The sequence below is a fragment of the Aotus nancymaae genome, unplaced genomic scaffold (assembly GCF_030222135.1).
Source record: "Aotus nancymaae isolate 86718 unplaced genomic scaffold, 86718_ANA_hifiasm-v0.15.2.pri h1tg000020l, whole genome shotgun sequence".
Classification (NCBI taxonomy): Eukaryota; Metazoa; Chordata; class Mammalia; order Primates; family Aotidae; genus Aotus; species Aotus nancymaae.
In genome coordinates this window covers 60,162,028-60,176,738 of record NW_026988432.1, presented here as the reverse complement: position 1 = coordinate 60,176,738, position 14,711 = coordinate 60,162,028, and the positions used below count along the sequence as shown (strand labels likewise).

Here is a 14,711-nt window from a genome sequence, read left to right as displayed (position 1 = left end):
GTGGAAGGAGAACCCAGTCTCTTAACTTAGAGAAATGGCCATTATGAAGGTTGCAACTGAAAGCTCTAGAAACTCTTTAAGAACATAAAGCTCACCCACCACTGAAAGGAAAGTAATTCGACAAGGATATCTGTCTTGAAAAAAGTAAGAAGTAAAGAGACGAAAGCCCTAGAGGACCACATATTTTGTCTGCAAAGGTTGTATGACCAGTGGCAAAAAGAAAACAAATTGAAAGAAAAAAAAGCCTATACTTAAATAAGTAATGACGAGATTAGATGAGAAGTATCAGAGTAAAGGATGCTGTGTGTGGATCTAGCATGAGCCTTTGTTAGTAATGAAATGTTTTCGTTGTATTTGCCTAGATGCCTATGTCCTTCCTACCTTAGGCTCACTTTCCTTTCTTTTTCATACCTTTTTGGAGTCAAAATCTCAGATAGTGGTGAAAAGTCAAAGAATAAGGAAAGAAAGAAGTAAAGTGATATTAATTGAAAATCTAGTATGTATCAGATGCTATAGCAAATGTGTTCACATTTCTTATTTCATTTAATCTTTGTAATAATCCTGAGATTACTAAATATAATAATACTCTATTTTTATAAGAGAAGAAACTGACACTTATAAATATCAAGTGATTTAAAGCCCCATGATCTAGAGGTTGTACAACTGAGATTTAGACTCCAGTCTGTTTGATGCCAGCACCAAGCTCTTTCTAATATGCCCTAGCACAGACCTGAAACAAGGGCATGAAAAATAGTGAACAAGAAGAAAATATTAAAGTTTTTCAGTAAAATGAGAATGAAATCTTAAAGGCTTAAGTATGGGATTTAGTTTAGTAGCATTATTGGATCTCCTACTATAAAGATTTGGAAATTCTATTTTCAAATTATTTGCCTTCTTCAAGCCATTTTTTTGATGAAACATTTGAGGCTTGCAGAAAGGTATAAAGAAAAAAATAAAACACCCATTTGTACATCACCCAGCTACAGAACTAAAACTTTAATTACAATGGACCACACACATATTTGTGTTAATCCCTTTTACTTCCCTTCTTCCCCAGAGTAATAGCTAATCTAACTTTGATACCCAAAGCACCTGTGTTTTTAATTCTGAAATTATTGAAAGGTTGAAAACAGTTTAACATATTCTGTCCTACACTGGGCGATAATTAACCAAGCTAGTTCAAACTTTTAAGTATAAACTAAACTCCAAGTTAATCTTTATTAGTAGGTAGTGAATTTATTAAGTTCCTATTTTATGCAAGGCTTTTAAACTAGGAAAAAATTTATATTTCAATGTGGGGAGGTAGTATATTAGTAAATGAATTAAATGTAAAACAGTGTACACCTCCCAACCCATGTGCTGAGGCTGAAGAGATGCTGTAAAGAAAGGGAAGAAAGAACCATACATTCACAGGGGGCCAGAGCAGAACAGAAAACACCTCCTGAGAACTGGGCTCCTGTTCCCTTCTTGCTTCTAGGAAATGAAAAGAGAATCTGCCATCCTGCGCAGGCTCTGCTCAGGAAGATCCCTATCTTCCTGTTAGCCCGCTGCAGCTAGCTCCAAGGGAATAATTTCATTTATAGGCTCATTCTTAGAAGTAAATTTGGAAAAACAGAGAGGGAGAGGGAATTTCTTCAGGCTGACGGGCAGGTTGGCGCAGGTGGAGCACTTAACGTCGTTGTTGCTCCGGGAGGCCTTCACTGCTTGCTCACTGATGGTGTTGTAGGCCTCCATGAAGTACTGAGAATTTCTTTGGAGTTCCTTTTTTTTTTTTCTTTTTCAGCTCTATTTGCCTTAATTGCCAACTAATATTGAAGCTGGATTTACAAATGGGTTTAACTTTAATATTAGAGATTTAGTGGGCAAAGCACTATTCTACTAGTTCCAGGAGTGTTCTAGTCCTTATTTGCCACTAACTAGTAACATGACCTGGAACCATTCTTTCAGCTCTCTGGGCCTTCTTCCTCTGCTAGAAAATGAGGCACTTGGTCTAGAAGGTGTACAATCTCAGTACGCATTTCAAACTCGTAAATTACATGTGTCAGGGTACTAATTAGAACTATTCGCAAGTGTTGGAAGTCCTGGGACTCTCATTTCAGAGATGCCTACTATATGTTTTTCAGATGTCATCTATATCTAATTTGTTCTTTAAAATTCTAGAGATATTTCACAGTTGAAGAAGCTAAGTTTTCATAAATTAGGTTAAGTAACTTGCCCAAGGACACACAGCTAGTATGTCACAACATGTTGGGTTGAAACTGATTTGTGTGCCTTTAAAGTCTGTATTCATTTACTATGCCCAATCTCTACCCCCTCCAAATACAAAGCAGAGGGAAGAGGCAGTGTATATCAAATATCTATTATGTGCCAGAAACTGTGTATATCTCCTTAAGTATTCAAAACAACTTTGTAGAGTATTATTTACTTTGGTTTTACAGACAACAAAACAGGCACAAATGCCTTCATCATTTGCCCAGGAACAGATAAACAGTAAATGGGGGAGCTAGCACTTGATCCCAAATCTGTCCAACTCCGTAATATGCTTCAGAAATGGAAATGAGTGCATCTTTTTTATTTTATTACTTGATTTATTTTGTGGTAAATTTATGTGTGCATTTGACCTCATATGTGTGTGAGAAGTTAAGAGGGCATGGATGTCAAATCAGACTAACAATGAAATGACTGATTACATCTCTAATTTGATTCAAGACTAACAAAGATGAAATTCATAATTACCAATAATAAAGTCTAAATACTAGCAAACCTCTGATTCTCTCTTTGCAGAATTATCACTCAGAATTAGCTTAATTTGGGCCATTGCCATGATTCTATAGAAAATGAGAAGTCTATAGTTATTTAGCCTCTGCCTGACATTGATTTAGTAATCAAATACTGTAGCTTGAAATCATTGGAAGTTCCAGTTAATACAGTCAATTGTATTATGAGTGATATGTGCTTACTCACAAGCTGTCTGTAGTTAATTAAAAAAAAAAGACTCCTCTTTTTCCAATATTGTTATTTTTAAATGTCAAGAATCAGATGTCTGCTGTTTAGAACTATTGTACCGCTGCCAGTGACTGTCTGTATTAGGGTTGGGAGCAGGAACATGGATTTGAAGACATTAAAACTGTTTAATTCTCAGTTGAGATGTGGTTGGCTCTTATACATTTGGAATAAAGCATTTATGGCACATCTCAGGGTAAGTGCTTAATAGTTAATTAAATTAAATAGGAAGAGGTTCAGAGATAGACTAAAAGGTGGTTTTTGTTGTTGTTTGTTTTTGCTTTTAAAAAGCAGAATTCTTGGTTCTTTATGTTAACGTTATGTGTTGAGTGACTGACATGTAAAGCCATTCAGAAGAGCAAGATTTTAGATTTCCAACTGTTAACCTAAAAGAAAAATCCCTTCAAACCGTGTATTTTGCATTCATCCAGCCGTAGAAACAGGAAAAGGGAAACAAAACGCTCTCTCCCCGGTAGAAGTGGAGAGAGAGAGACAGAGGGAGCGAGAGAGAGCAAGACAGACTGAGAAGGAAAGCACTCCCAGAGATGAAATTTTAGGAAAGCAAAATGATCGACCTTTTTAAGGCTGAGTGGGTTTCTTCAGTTTGTGTGCAAGTTTCAAGAAATGGAAGGACTGACCAGGTTTGGGTATAACTCTTTTATTACTTTGTATTTGATAATAGTGTGTTGTTGGTTTGGATGGTTTTTGTGGTAGGGAAAGAAAGGGGTAGTATTTGTGATTTTCTCTTCTAAATAATGGCTAGTAAGACTGAAAGAGCTGACAAACTAATGTATGTATGGATAGTAAAAAAGCAGGTGGAGACATCAGGAACCTACAAATCTGTGTCTCCACAAGGGCTTTTTAAAATCTTTGACACATGATCTCAGATCTGCTAGGTGCTGTTAGAGGACATTATATGGCTGGTGATTGAAATGTGATCGGTTGTTTTCCAGGACCAGGATTCTGAATACTTACTGTTCCTTTGCAAAATTAAAATTTATGGATGATTGCTCTTTTGGGGGATGGGGATCTGTTTAAATAAGGCACTACACAAGATCACTGAGGAAGCATTCATAGCAAGCATGAATCCAGGATCTTTTAAATACAGGTAAAATTATTTTTTCAATAATCTGTTCAAGATTATTTCCATCTTTGCCCAGTGGGAGTTTTCTTTCCCCGGCTGAGTTTTTCCTCCCTCTTGTGTTAGAACAATTTTAAGTCTCCTAATTCAATTAAAACTACTTTACATGCAATTTATGAAAGTGCGGAACAGTTCTGCTAATGACTTTGGCTGCTGGGATGTTTCTTTGCTGCCTTTTTCTAAAATCCCATCCACCACATTCATTGATGATTTTCTTTATTTTTAATTTAAATTGCCTTAATAATCCAGCAAGTGAATGTCAAGGTTCCTGAATGGATTTCCTATTACATTTGCACAATCTTCGCCCTGTTTTTCACTGATCTTGGTAGAGATGCCCCTCTTCATTCATAGGAAGATGAGATTGCTCCTGCCTGGTGCTAACGTTGAATGTGGAATCAGTGATCAGCAGCAGAATCCTGTTAATTCTCTCTCTCTCTGATTCTCTGTTATTCTCACTATTGCCATGTCCAATTAATTGAGAGAAAAAAACAATTGACAAAACACTGTGAGAAAGCAGGGGTCCAGAAAGACTCGTTGGTAGTAAAGGGAAGATCAAAAATATATAGGAAAGCCCTCTTTGAAGTCGTTAAAGAAACTTTATTATGCTTGGCCTCTAGTTTCATTGTTTTCTAAAGATATTTTTGGCAACACCAAAGTGCTTGGTTAGCCAGAGTCAGGGGTTTCTGCCTGTAACACACACTTTCTGATCTCACAGAATTCCAGTCTACTAATTAAAGGCATAGCATTAGTGAGCAAAGAGTGAAAGAAAAACTAGCCTTGAATCTCTCAGTGGCCAGTGGATTTCATTTCCCCTTTTTCCATTCTCCTTAGAAGATAGTTTGCTTGACTGCAAATTAAAGACAGTAAATCAACGTAATCATTCACCATTCTTTAAGAGAACCATTCACCCACAGTCTCTGGCCCATTTGAGATCATGGCATTACACAATTTTACACAGTGATTTGTGAATGGTAGAACACATTGGTCTTTTGTGTCATGTTTTTTGGGAACTGCTAAAAATATATGCAGTATTGCCAAGCTGACTTTAATTTGTAATTCAATTATGTTTTCCACCACTTTGGTTTTAGGTTCAAAGACAACAATCTGTCTTAGCGGATTATTGCACAGGGAGAATTTTTTTTCACCTTATTTTGGTAAATGCATAGTTAAGTGTTTTTCCAAATTCTTAAACTGAAACCACAGTAGGGAATTGCATTAATTTTTTTTCAATGAGTGATTTCTTTATATTCAACCCAGTCCTCTATGTTTATAAACTAAAAGTTAATGATATAAAGAATTAATTAATTACTGTTATACAATCAACAGAGGTAAAGGAGAAAATATTGTGTAAAGGAAGGCATAACATTTACTCTTACTGTTACTTTTAACCAAATTCTTGTTTTTACTGTTTTTAATTTTTTTTGTCTTGGGGGGGCATTCACATGATTAAGGAAAGACCTCTTCTGATTCCCTGATCTTTTAAATGTAAGAATATTTAGGACTCTCATTAAAAACTATTTGTTTCATTTGCTAAAGTCTAGCAATATGCCTGCTTTTTTTTTTTCCATTTCTAAGATATATTTACAAAATGAATTTTCTGGATATGTAGGTCTTTTCTTTTGTGTAGGTCTTTTCTTTTGTGTATTTTTTTCACCGTTCTCTATCAACTGGAGTTTCTATTCATTGCTTCACAGAATTAGGAAATTTCCCACAAAAATCAGGCTTGTGGTATCACAGAACTGTCTATGAAGCAGAATTATGTGAGCCTAGGGTTACTGCACGTCAGGTGCATGTGTGCAGGTTCATATACACACTGCATAGTATAGGCATCCCTGCAACAATACTTCTAAAATATGCATTTATACTATTTTGATCTCTGATTCATGAACTCAGATCCATTTTAACAGTGCCATTTCACAAAGTCCATGGAAGAAGAATGACTATGAAGTGGAGAAACAGATTTTTCATAGATGTTAGTGGAAAATTCATTACTTTGCTTTTCCAGTGATTATATTGAACTTCACCTTGGACCGTTAGTGTAGACTAATTAGGGATGTCCTGCTTCCCAGGTGTAAGAAGAAAGAGGTTTTGGTCCCCTTAATACAGGAACATCCAACAATCGTAAAAGGAAATGACTTTTGCTCTCCTTAATTTTTTTAACCACAATTTAATATACACTTGCAAGATTGTCTAACTCCTCCCTGATTTAATTTTCCAAGGCTCTAAAATTATAAGATATATAATTAAAGGACCAGGCAGAGTTGGGTGTTTTCCCCTTAAAATGCCAGTTTTAAAATAGTAGAACCTCCTGGACAGAAGGTCATCTGGTGTTGCTTCCCATTCACACTAAGCTCCCTGCAATGCGGACATTGTATCTTCCTACCTACCTATTTTTCACCTAATAATCTCCTTATAAGAGAAAGCTTTGAAATTATTTAGTCCAACTTAGTTTTTCGAAAAGAGGAAAACAGTAAGGAAATACCTCAATGAGATCAGTCGTCTTGTCCGTGGAACCTGGTACTCGCAGGCTCACTGCCTGGCTACAAGCGCTGTTCTGTACCCATTATGTTGTACATATTCTAGTATCCATTCTCATAACATCCTTTTAAGGCAATGGGGCCAAGACACAAGGAAGCAAAGGGAGAAGGGGCATTATCTGAAAGTTAGAGTTGAAGCAAGTTTGTGACTCAAAAGTCTCATAAGAGGCGAAGATTAACTAAATAATTGCCTGCAATTTATTTTAACTTCTAAAGAAAAGAAATGGGTATGTTTCTGCTTTTATGGATGAGTTTTTTCTGCATCATGGTAAACCACTTAGCAAAGGGGGACACATGGAGGAGAACGCATTAGAATATGTGATCTTTAGGGAATTTGCTCAGAGCCCTGCTTAGATTTTGAAGACAGCGTGCACCTTTCCAGCATCTTCCACTCCTTTGAAGTCAGCATCCCTCATCTTACTTCCCTAGGATAAAAATTAACATAGCTGCTACCGTATTTGCAAAGGCCTAACTTTATTTTATATATATATATATATATATATATATGAAATATATATGGTGTGACAGGTAGGAATTGCATTTTGGGACAACAGGATCATGGGACCAAATATATTAAATGCGAGGACCTGCAGAGAATCTGAGAGGAATAGTGCACAGGATCCCCTAAGAGCTACAAGCTAATGTCTTAGTTATTACCCCCAACATGTAAAAGTAAGTGCTTGGAAAGGATTTATCTCTAAAGTTGGAAATGCTACATGAAACATTGTAAAGTGGCATCAATATGGGCACACATGGACATCATAATATCACATGTATGCCTGTGAAGAATCATATACGTGTATGGCTACTTGCTCTATCATTGAATATTTAGAGGTAACGGTTCTTTAACCTTATGTGCACAAGAATCACCTTGAGAATGTCTATAAAATAAGGACCTCTGGCATCAACCCAAGAGATTCTGATTTCATAGATATGGGGTGATTCTGAGTGATCAGTCCATGAACTGCACTTGAAGTAACCCAATTCTAGGGAACTGTAAGGCTTACTTTCTCATTGTATTTACTGAAGGGGGCAGTAGAGCCTAATAGATGAAAATGAGGGATTCAGACACGGACTGCAAGCTTTATTGATGCTGGCTTCCTGCATGACTTTGGGCTCCGTCTACTTAGTACTTCTATTTCTACACCTGTAAAATGGGCATGATGATATAGCTGCGTTTGCTTCAGGTCTTAGAAACAAATTTAACTTCAAATTTGAGAATTAAATGATAAATACAGTGTGAAATGTTCTGACCTTGTAGATCCTCAAACAGTAACAAGTTTTATCTCTTTTTCATGTTTCATGTACCATACCATGTTTTCCTTTACATTTTACTTAGCGTAGTTTTGATTAAGCTGGCACTGGAATGAACACATCTGATTCTGTGGTAAATAAAAGCCCTTTCCAATGTGATGACAGTAGGTCTTAATCACAGCGTAGGTGTAAAACTTCACTGCCCTGTGTGCCAACTAAACACAGAAAACTTTCGTCCGAAGGCCAAAGTATCACAAAGAGTCCATTTTTTTTTCTTTTCTTTTTTGAAAGACAGGGTTTCCTTTTGTCACCCAAGCTGGAGTGCAGTGGTGTGATCACAGCCTACTGCAGCCTTGACCTCCTGGGCACAAGTGACCCTCCCACCTCAGCCTCCAGAATAGCTGGGCCTACAGACTCACATCACCATGCCCGGCTAATTTTTTACAATTTTTATAGAGACAGTGTTCACTGTCTTGCCTAGAATGGTCTTAAACTTTTGGCCTCAAACGATCTTCCCACCGCTGCCTCCCAAAGTGCTGGGATTACAGTTGTGAGCCACTGCACCAACCTGGATCAATCTTTTGATGGCTCAGCCTCAGTGGATCAGGTTTTCCCATGGCTTGATATTGGCTGATGGAATATAATTCTGGCTTCTTCAAGCTTTAGTTTATTCATACAGACACACACACACACACACACACACACAAAAAAAAAAAAAAACACACTTGCTTTTGTTTTGATACCTTAAGTCTGTCCAGCTCCTGCTGCCTTACTCCAGACAGCTCTGGTAAGTCCACAGGACAAGCTTAATTAGTAATAACAGCCATGGATCTTGTCTACAAGGGAACTCTATCCACTTTCATCACCTCTTTAATTGGCTTAGGAGAACCAGGTTCTCTGAGGCACCTTGATAGGCGCTTTTCCACCACTGATAGATGACCAAACGCCCTTGGCCATCACTCTTCTTTACTCATGCCCAAAGTCCCTAAGCCATGTATATAATTCTTCTAATGCTGTAGAAATTCAAAAGAGCAGGTGAACACTGAAACCAGATCTCTCTCAGGACCCCTTCACAGAACCATTGGAAGTTCAAACTTCACTCCATACTGAGGCTTTCGGCAGTCTAATGTCTACCTCGCCTGCTTCTCAATGTCAACAAAACAATGAAAGCAAAACCATTCAGCGTTCACAGGAGGGGTTTAATACGTTTAATGAAATTACATCTCTTAATTATGAAAACTTGGGCAAATAGGCTTGCCATTTTTGGTTATAAAAGTGGAAATGAGTGATGATAGAGATAATCAATGGGCACCGTAAGACCCTGTTAGGCCGCCCCAGGACCTGCAGTCCACACTGTGAATGCCACCCACAGTCTAAGCTCCTCTGGGGACGTCCATCTGGCTGGCATCCCCTTTGGCAGTAAATAAGTAGGGAGAGAGGCATTTCTACAGGGCTTTTCCTTTTAAAGTCCCTTCAAGGAATCCAACTACCTATAATCCTTGGAAATGTTATGCCTTTGTCTTCTCTCCTTAACTAGTAAAAGTTTTGAAGGCTTATCTGTAACTCAAGGGGTGTCTGTGAAACTAACTGTCATTTGTTTGCAAATGAAACCTGAGCTTTCTGAAAATGACTCCCCTGCAAAATCATTCCCCCATAACACTCCTCCACCCTTCTAGTTGATTTTAGATAGTTTCCTGTTCTCCCACCTCTTGGAAGGATTCCATGGCACGCTGAACAGACACTTTTAGTCAAAAATGCCTATAAATAGCTGATTTTCCCTGCTTACTGCCTTCTTCTAAGGCTTTCACAAAGGAGGTGAAATGAATCCACCAGAAACAAGAGCTTTCTGCGAGGGGTGTGTGGTGAGGCTTATGAAAAATCAGATCCAGAGGCCGAAAATTATAGTGTAGGTTGCTTTGCCATATTTGAGTTACGCAATCACTGCATGGAAAAAAGAAACATTTTATTTCATGCCAGATGATCTCATGAACTGAACAAGCCATTAAATGTGTCTCATCTGAACTTTCATGCTTCTTTAAAAACATATACTTTGACTTTCAAGCTGCTTTAAAAAGAAAAAAAAAACACCCAAAACCAACTTTTATTTATTAGATTCTATTTGTAAATCTAGATGACCAATTCCTGTAGCTTTTCCATTACGGGAAATTTGAAACGATTTTCCCCAACCCCATTTCTCCTCCCAACTGCCCTCCTCTTTGGCCTCTGAGGCCCCACCCATCATCCACACCACAGAGCCCCCAGAGCACTCCTGGAAGACTGTGCCCATACTAGGCAAGACCTTAATGTCTTCCTTCATTGATCTTACTGACACGAACCTTAGAAAGCCACACCAGTGGTTCATTTCATCCCCTCCTCCTTCCTGTCCCACCCCATGAATCCTCTTTAGCAAGAGAGCTGAGCTCAGCAATACTCTTCTCCTCCCCAGTTCTCTCTTCTCTCACTTCTTTTCCCTTTCCTTTTATGTAGCTATTTTATTACTTAATTTGGAAGAGAATCCTAGTCCAAGATTGTCAGTTTACAGATAAGGAAACTGAGGTCTATAGAGGCTAAGTGGCATTTCCATGACCCTTGGTTGTGGAGAGGGGTGGGGAAAAGCAGCGGAACTCAAAAGTCTTCCTCAGCTCCTCTTACTTTCAAGTCCCTCAATCTCTAGCAAGAGGTGTGCATTTATCTTGATGTTACTCACACCGTTACTCACAGTGTTAATAACACTGATTCTGGCTGGGCGCGGTGGCTCACTGCCTATAATCCCAGCACTTTCGGAGGCTGAGGCAGGTGGATCATGAGGTCAGAAATTCAAGACCAGCCTGGCCAACATAGTGAAACCCAGTCTCTACTAAAAATACAAAAAAATAAAATAAAATTAGCTGAGCATGGTGGCAGGTGCCTGTAGTCCCAGCTACTTGGGAGGCTAAGTCAGGAGAATCGCTTGAACCCAGGAGGGAGAGGTTGCAGTGAGCCAAGATTGCGCCACTGCACTCCAGCCTGAGTGACATAGCGAGACTCTGTCTCCAAATAAATAAATAAATAAATATAACACTGATTCCACACTTGATAGATACTCGGGACATTTTCTTCCAGTCCCAGCTCCTGCCCTTTCTACTCTGGTGGCTGGGTCTGATTTCCTGTGGCCCACGCCCAGTCTATTGTTAAAGTTTCTAGAGCGAGCATCTCATTGTGCCTTTCTGTATTAATTTCCCAAGAAAACACACCATCAATAGAAGCAGGTATCTGGAAGAACTCAAAATATCACTTAGCCCAGTGCATTTTGTACTTCTTAACCATTGAAGTCTGTGTTCAAATAAAGCAAAGTGTGTTAAACAATTTAAAACAGCACTACTCACATTGACGCAAGAACAGGAGGTTTCAGATCTAAATTATCTCCCCAAGTCACCACACCCCACCCTGTTCCTGGGCTTTCTACAGTTTTTAAACTAGTGCCCATTCCTTCCCCATTCATCGATCTAAGCTGCCTGAGAATGAGTTTAATGATCCAGAAGGGAAATTTCTGTATCCGTTCTTAATAAGCCCACTCTTAAATCAGATCAATCAGAAAGCCCTGATAAGTTCCCCAAAAATAGTGGGGTCTCTATGCTAAGCATGGCACATTATCCATCCCCAGTGTGGTAAGTTGAATTAGCAGCAGCAGCTGTCCAGGTTGCAGTCCTAGTGCCCTGCCCTTCATTAAAAGGACAGCAACTGATCCTGGGACTTTAAGAGTTCCTGATTGACTCAGATTATAAAATCACTTTCAGGCTTTAAGCTCAAAGGTGACAAATTCTTATGTCACCTTTATACCGTTTCTCCAGCTGTGACCCAAAGAAAAGGAATTGACTTTTTTAGAAACACACAGGCCCCTCGACTCCCAGTCCAGTGTTCTTTCCACAGCACCATATTGAACAGAAGATGGGGTAGGGGGAAGAAGAAGGAGAGAAAGAAGAACCATAACTTATGGAGAAAGTTCAATGGACTTGTGCTTACCATACATTGTTCTTACATTGTCTTTATCTCTGGAAGTTTCTGTGGTAGTCATTCTGACCTCTGTTTTATACGAAAAGGAGGGTATTAAATTTGCTCAAGATTATTCTGCTAGTAAGTGACAAAACAGATTTAAGCCCTGGCCTGTCTGATTCCACAATCTGTTCACTTTACACCATAACATGCTGCCTCTGCTTTGTAAATATTTCCTTTGGTCTTCTCTTGAAGGATTTTTAAATGAGAAGCTTTAAAATGACAATTAAAAATGATTAATTATGGTTTAAAAAACAGGTTCTGCTTCTATGATTAGGTGTAAAACTCTAGTTTGAAAAGTGGTCATGTTTGAAAACAAGTAATATATGAGGTTGATTTGCAAAGTGAGATATATAAAAAGGTTATAATAGAACATTATTTCATGTGAGTGGAAATGTCATTTGTTTGTTTCAACAAGAAACAATACTATTGACCCCATGAGACTGCCAGCCTGATTGTAGTTATAACATTATTAATAACACTATAAGGTTCTTATGGCCAAATATGCACTATCTGTCCATTTAATATTCTTTGCTTAAATTAATTTTGGAATGTCTGCTTCTGAATGATGAGGAAGTAAGCTGGGAATCTTCAAACCCAATTAAATTCAACCCAAACTCAAAACCCAGACTTACAGAGATAAGTCAGTGTGATTTTGTATTTTGTCTGTCCTTACTTTTTGGGAGACCAGATGGCTATCTCTCAACATATTGTGAACCAGAATTCTGCTTGGTACATGAGCTTCATATATCCCAGAGTGTTAACTAAATGTTTGGGAGATTTACCCATTTTACTATTTGTTAAATTACTAGTTCAGGTTTGAAAGAAAAGATATGTTTCCCTAAAGATCTACCCTTAGAATGTTGCTTAATTACCTATCAAAGTAAAACTGAATTAGTGAGTCATACACTGTCCAAGGTGGAACAGTTACATGTGCCACTTTAGAGGTGGCTGCAGGTATCCAGTGCATAAATGGTGCTGTTAGAGAATATCAGTAGAGTTTACATTAAATCCTTATAATAGACAACAATGCAGAATAGTCAGACCGGAAATCCATCAGAATAAAGGCACCATACTCAGTCAGGAACTTAGAAGTCAATGTAATCTTCATAATCCTCCTTCTTAACTGGTTTTGGGTATTTCTTCATGTATATGTATTACACTGAAGATAGTTCAGTGTTCTATAGCAAACTCTTGCTTAATGCTTTCCCCTCTTTGTTTAAGCCCAGGTAAAATTAATTTAAAATAAGAGTTAGTCTTAATATGGCCATGTTTAAAAGCCTCCACTTCTGGCCTGGTGCGGTGGCTCAGGCCTGTAATCCCAGCACTTTGGGAGACCGAGGTGGGTGGATCACGAGGTCAGGAGTTCGAGACCAGGCTGACCAACATGGTGAAACCCCATCTCTACTAAAAATACAAAAATTAGCTGGATGTGGTGGCACATGCCTGTAGTCCCAGCTACTTGGGAGACTGAGGCAGGAGAATTGTTTGAACCTAAGAGGTGGAGGTTGCAGTGAGCCAAGATCGCACCACTGCACTCCAGCCTGGGTGACAGAGCGAGACTCTGTCTCAAAACCAAACCAAAACAAAAGACTCCACTTCCTCTTGGTTCAATATTTTATAAAATAACCCCATGGAAGGATGAAATATTAATTATTCACTTAACAGGGACTTCAAAGGAACTGAGAAGTGAAATAATTACCTAAAATTAAGCCATGCCAATTTGATCTTATTTATGTTTTTGAAGGTGTTATTAGATTAATAGATGACTAGAACTGAGCATTGCATTTCTTCACTTCAACCCGCCATGAATCTACCTGTCGTAATATGTATTCCCCTTGCATTATCTGTTCACAAGTGTATAAGGAAAAATTCTGTTAAATGATTTTATAATACTGTCGTTCTCCATGAATCTTTTACTCAACCAAGATTTCTTTAGCACTCGTTTGACCCAGACTGAACTCTGGGGGCAGTGGCTAGATAAAAGCAGGAAAGCAAAAGACCAGATGGGTAGCTGACCACTCAGCTGGTAGAAATAAGCAAATGGAGAACAGAATTTCTTCCTAGTTGACAAGATAATACAGGATTTTATTTTCTAAAGTACTCAAGTTTCCCAAAGATGCAGGATATAGTCTAGCCTAGAGGCCAAGCCCAAGCAGTTTAATCTCTGGGCAACATTTCTCAGGGTAATCAATGGTATGAGCATCTGAAAAGAGCATGGAGCTGCTTTCCAGAGGGGCCTGGGAGGTTGCAGGCTCCTGAGCCCAGCCACCAGGCAGCTGGCTCCAGAGGCAGTGGGGCTGACCGGGCCCTGGGGAAGAAATCTAGCAAGCAGCACTGCACCATTGTAAAGGAAATAGCCTCAGATTCACATTGCATCCGTGCACTCAGCATCAGTACCAGCTGGCAGGATAGAATGGCATGGATGCTGTGGATAGCAGCAGCAACACTGTGCACCTGGAGAATTTAGATGCCTCCGGGGCGGCCCTCACAGACCTAAATGCTTCCAGGTGTGAGAAGAGCAGAGCTGGCTAGTTGAGAGATAACCCCAAGGAATAATGAACAGATTTATTACCACAACTTTATCTCTAGATTATAACACCTAAGGATGTAGCTATTAGACTAGACAGATTTTTCTAACAAAGGCGTCGGATCCCAAGTAAAAGTAAGCGTTTCTCATTAGTAAAAATGTGTAATGAGAAACTGGATGAACATATCAGGTGTAAAGCTCAGGACATTTCCCT

At 38.8% G+C, this 14,711-nt stretch overlaps 1 protein-coding gene across 13 annotated transcripts in view; it reads left to right on the top strand.

The window, feature by feature from the left end:
- The window catches only part of DLGAP1 (DLG associated protein 1), a 989,022-nt gene that overhangs the window by 620,013 nt on the left and 354,298 nt on the right, over positions 1 to 14,711 (top strand). For 2 of the 13 annotated variants that reach the window (XM_064379378.1, XM_012446832.2), the window contains exon 1: positions 3,053 to 3,199. The exons of 3 other annotated variants lie outside the window; for them this stretch is intronic. In XM_064379378.1, the coding sequence (XP_064235448.1) occupies positions 3,107 to 3,199 (93 nt within the window). In that variant the 5' untranslated portion in view covers positions 3,053 to 3,106. Of the gene's footprint in view, positions 1 to 3,052; positions 3,200 to 3,395; positions 3,651 to 14,711 lie in introns of those variants that run through there. 8 more of the 13 variants (XM_064379381.1, XM_064379383.1, XM_064379382.1 and 5 more) reach the window with 7 other exon arrangements.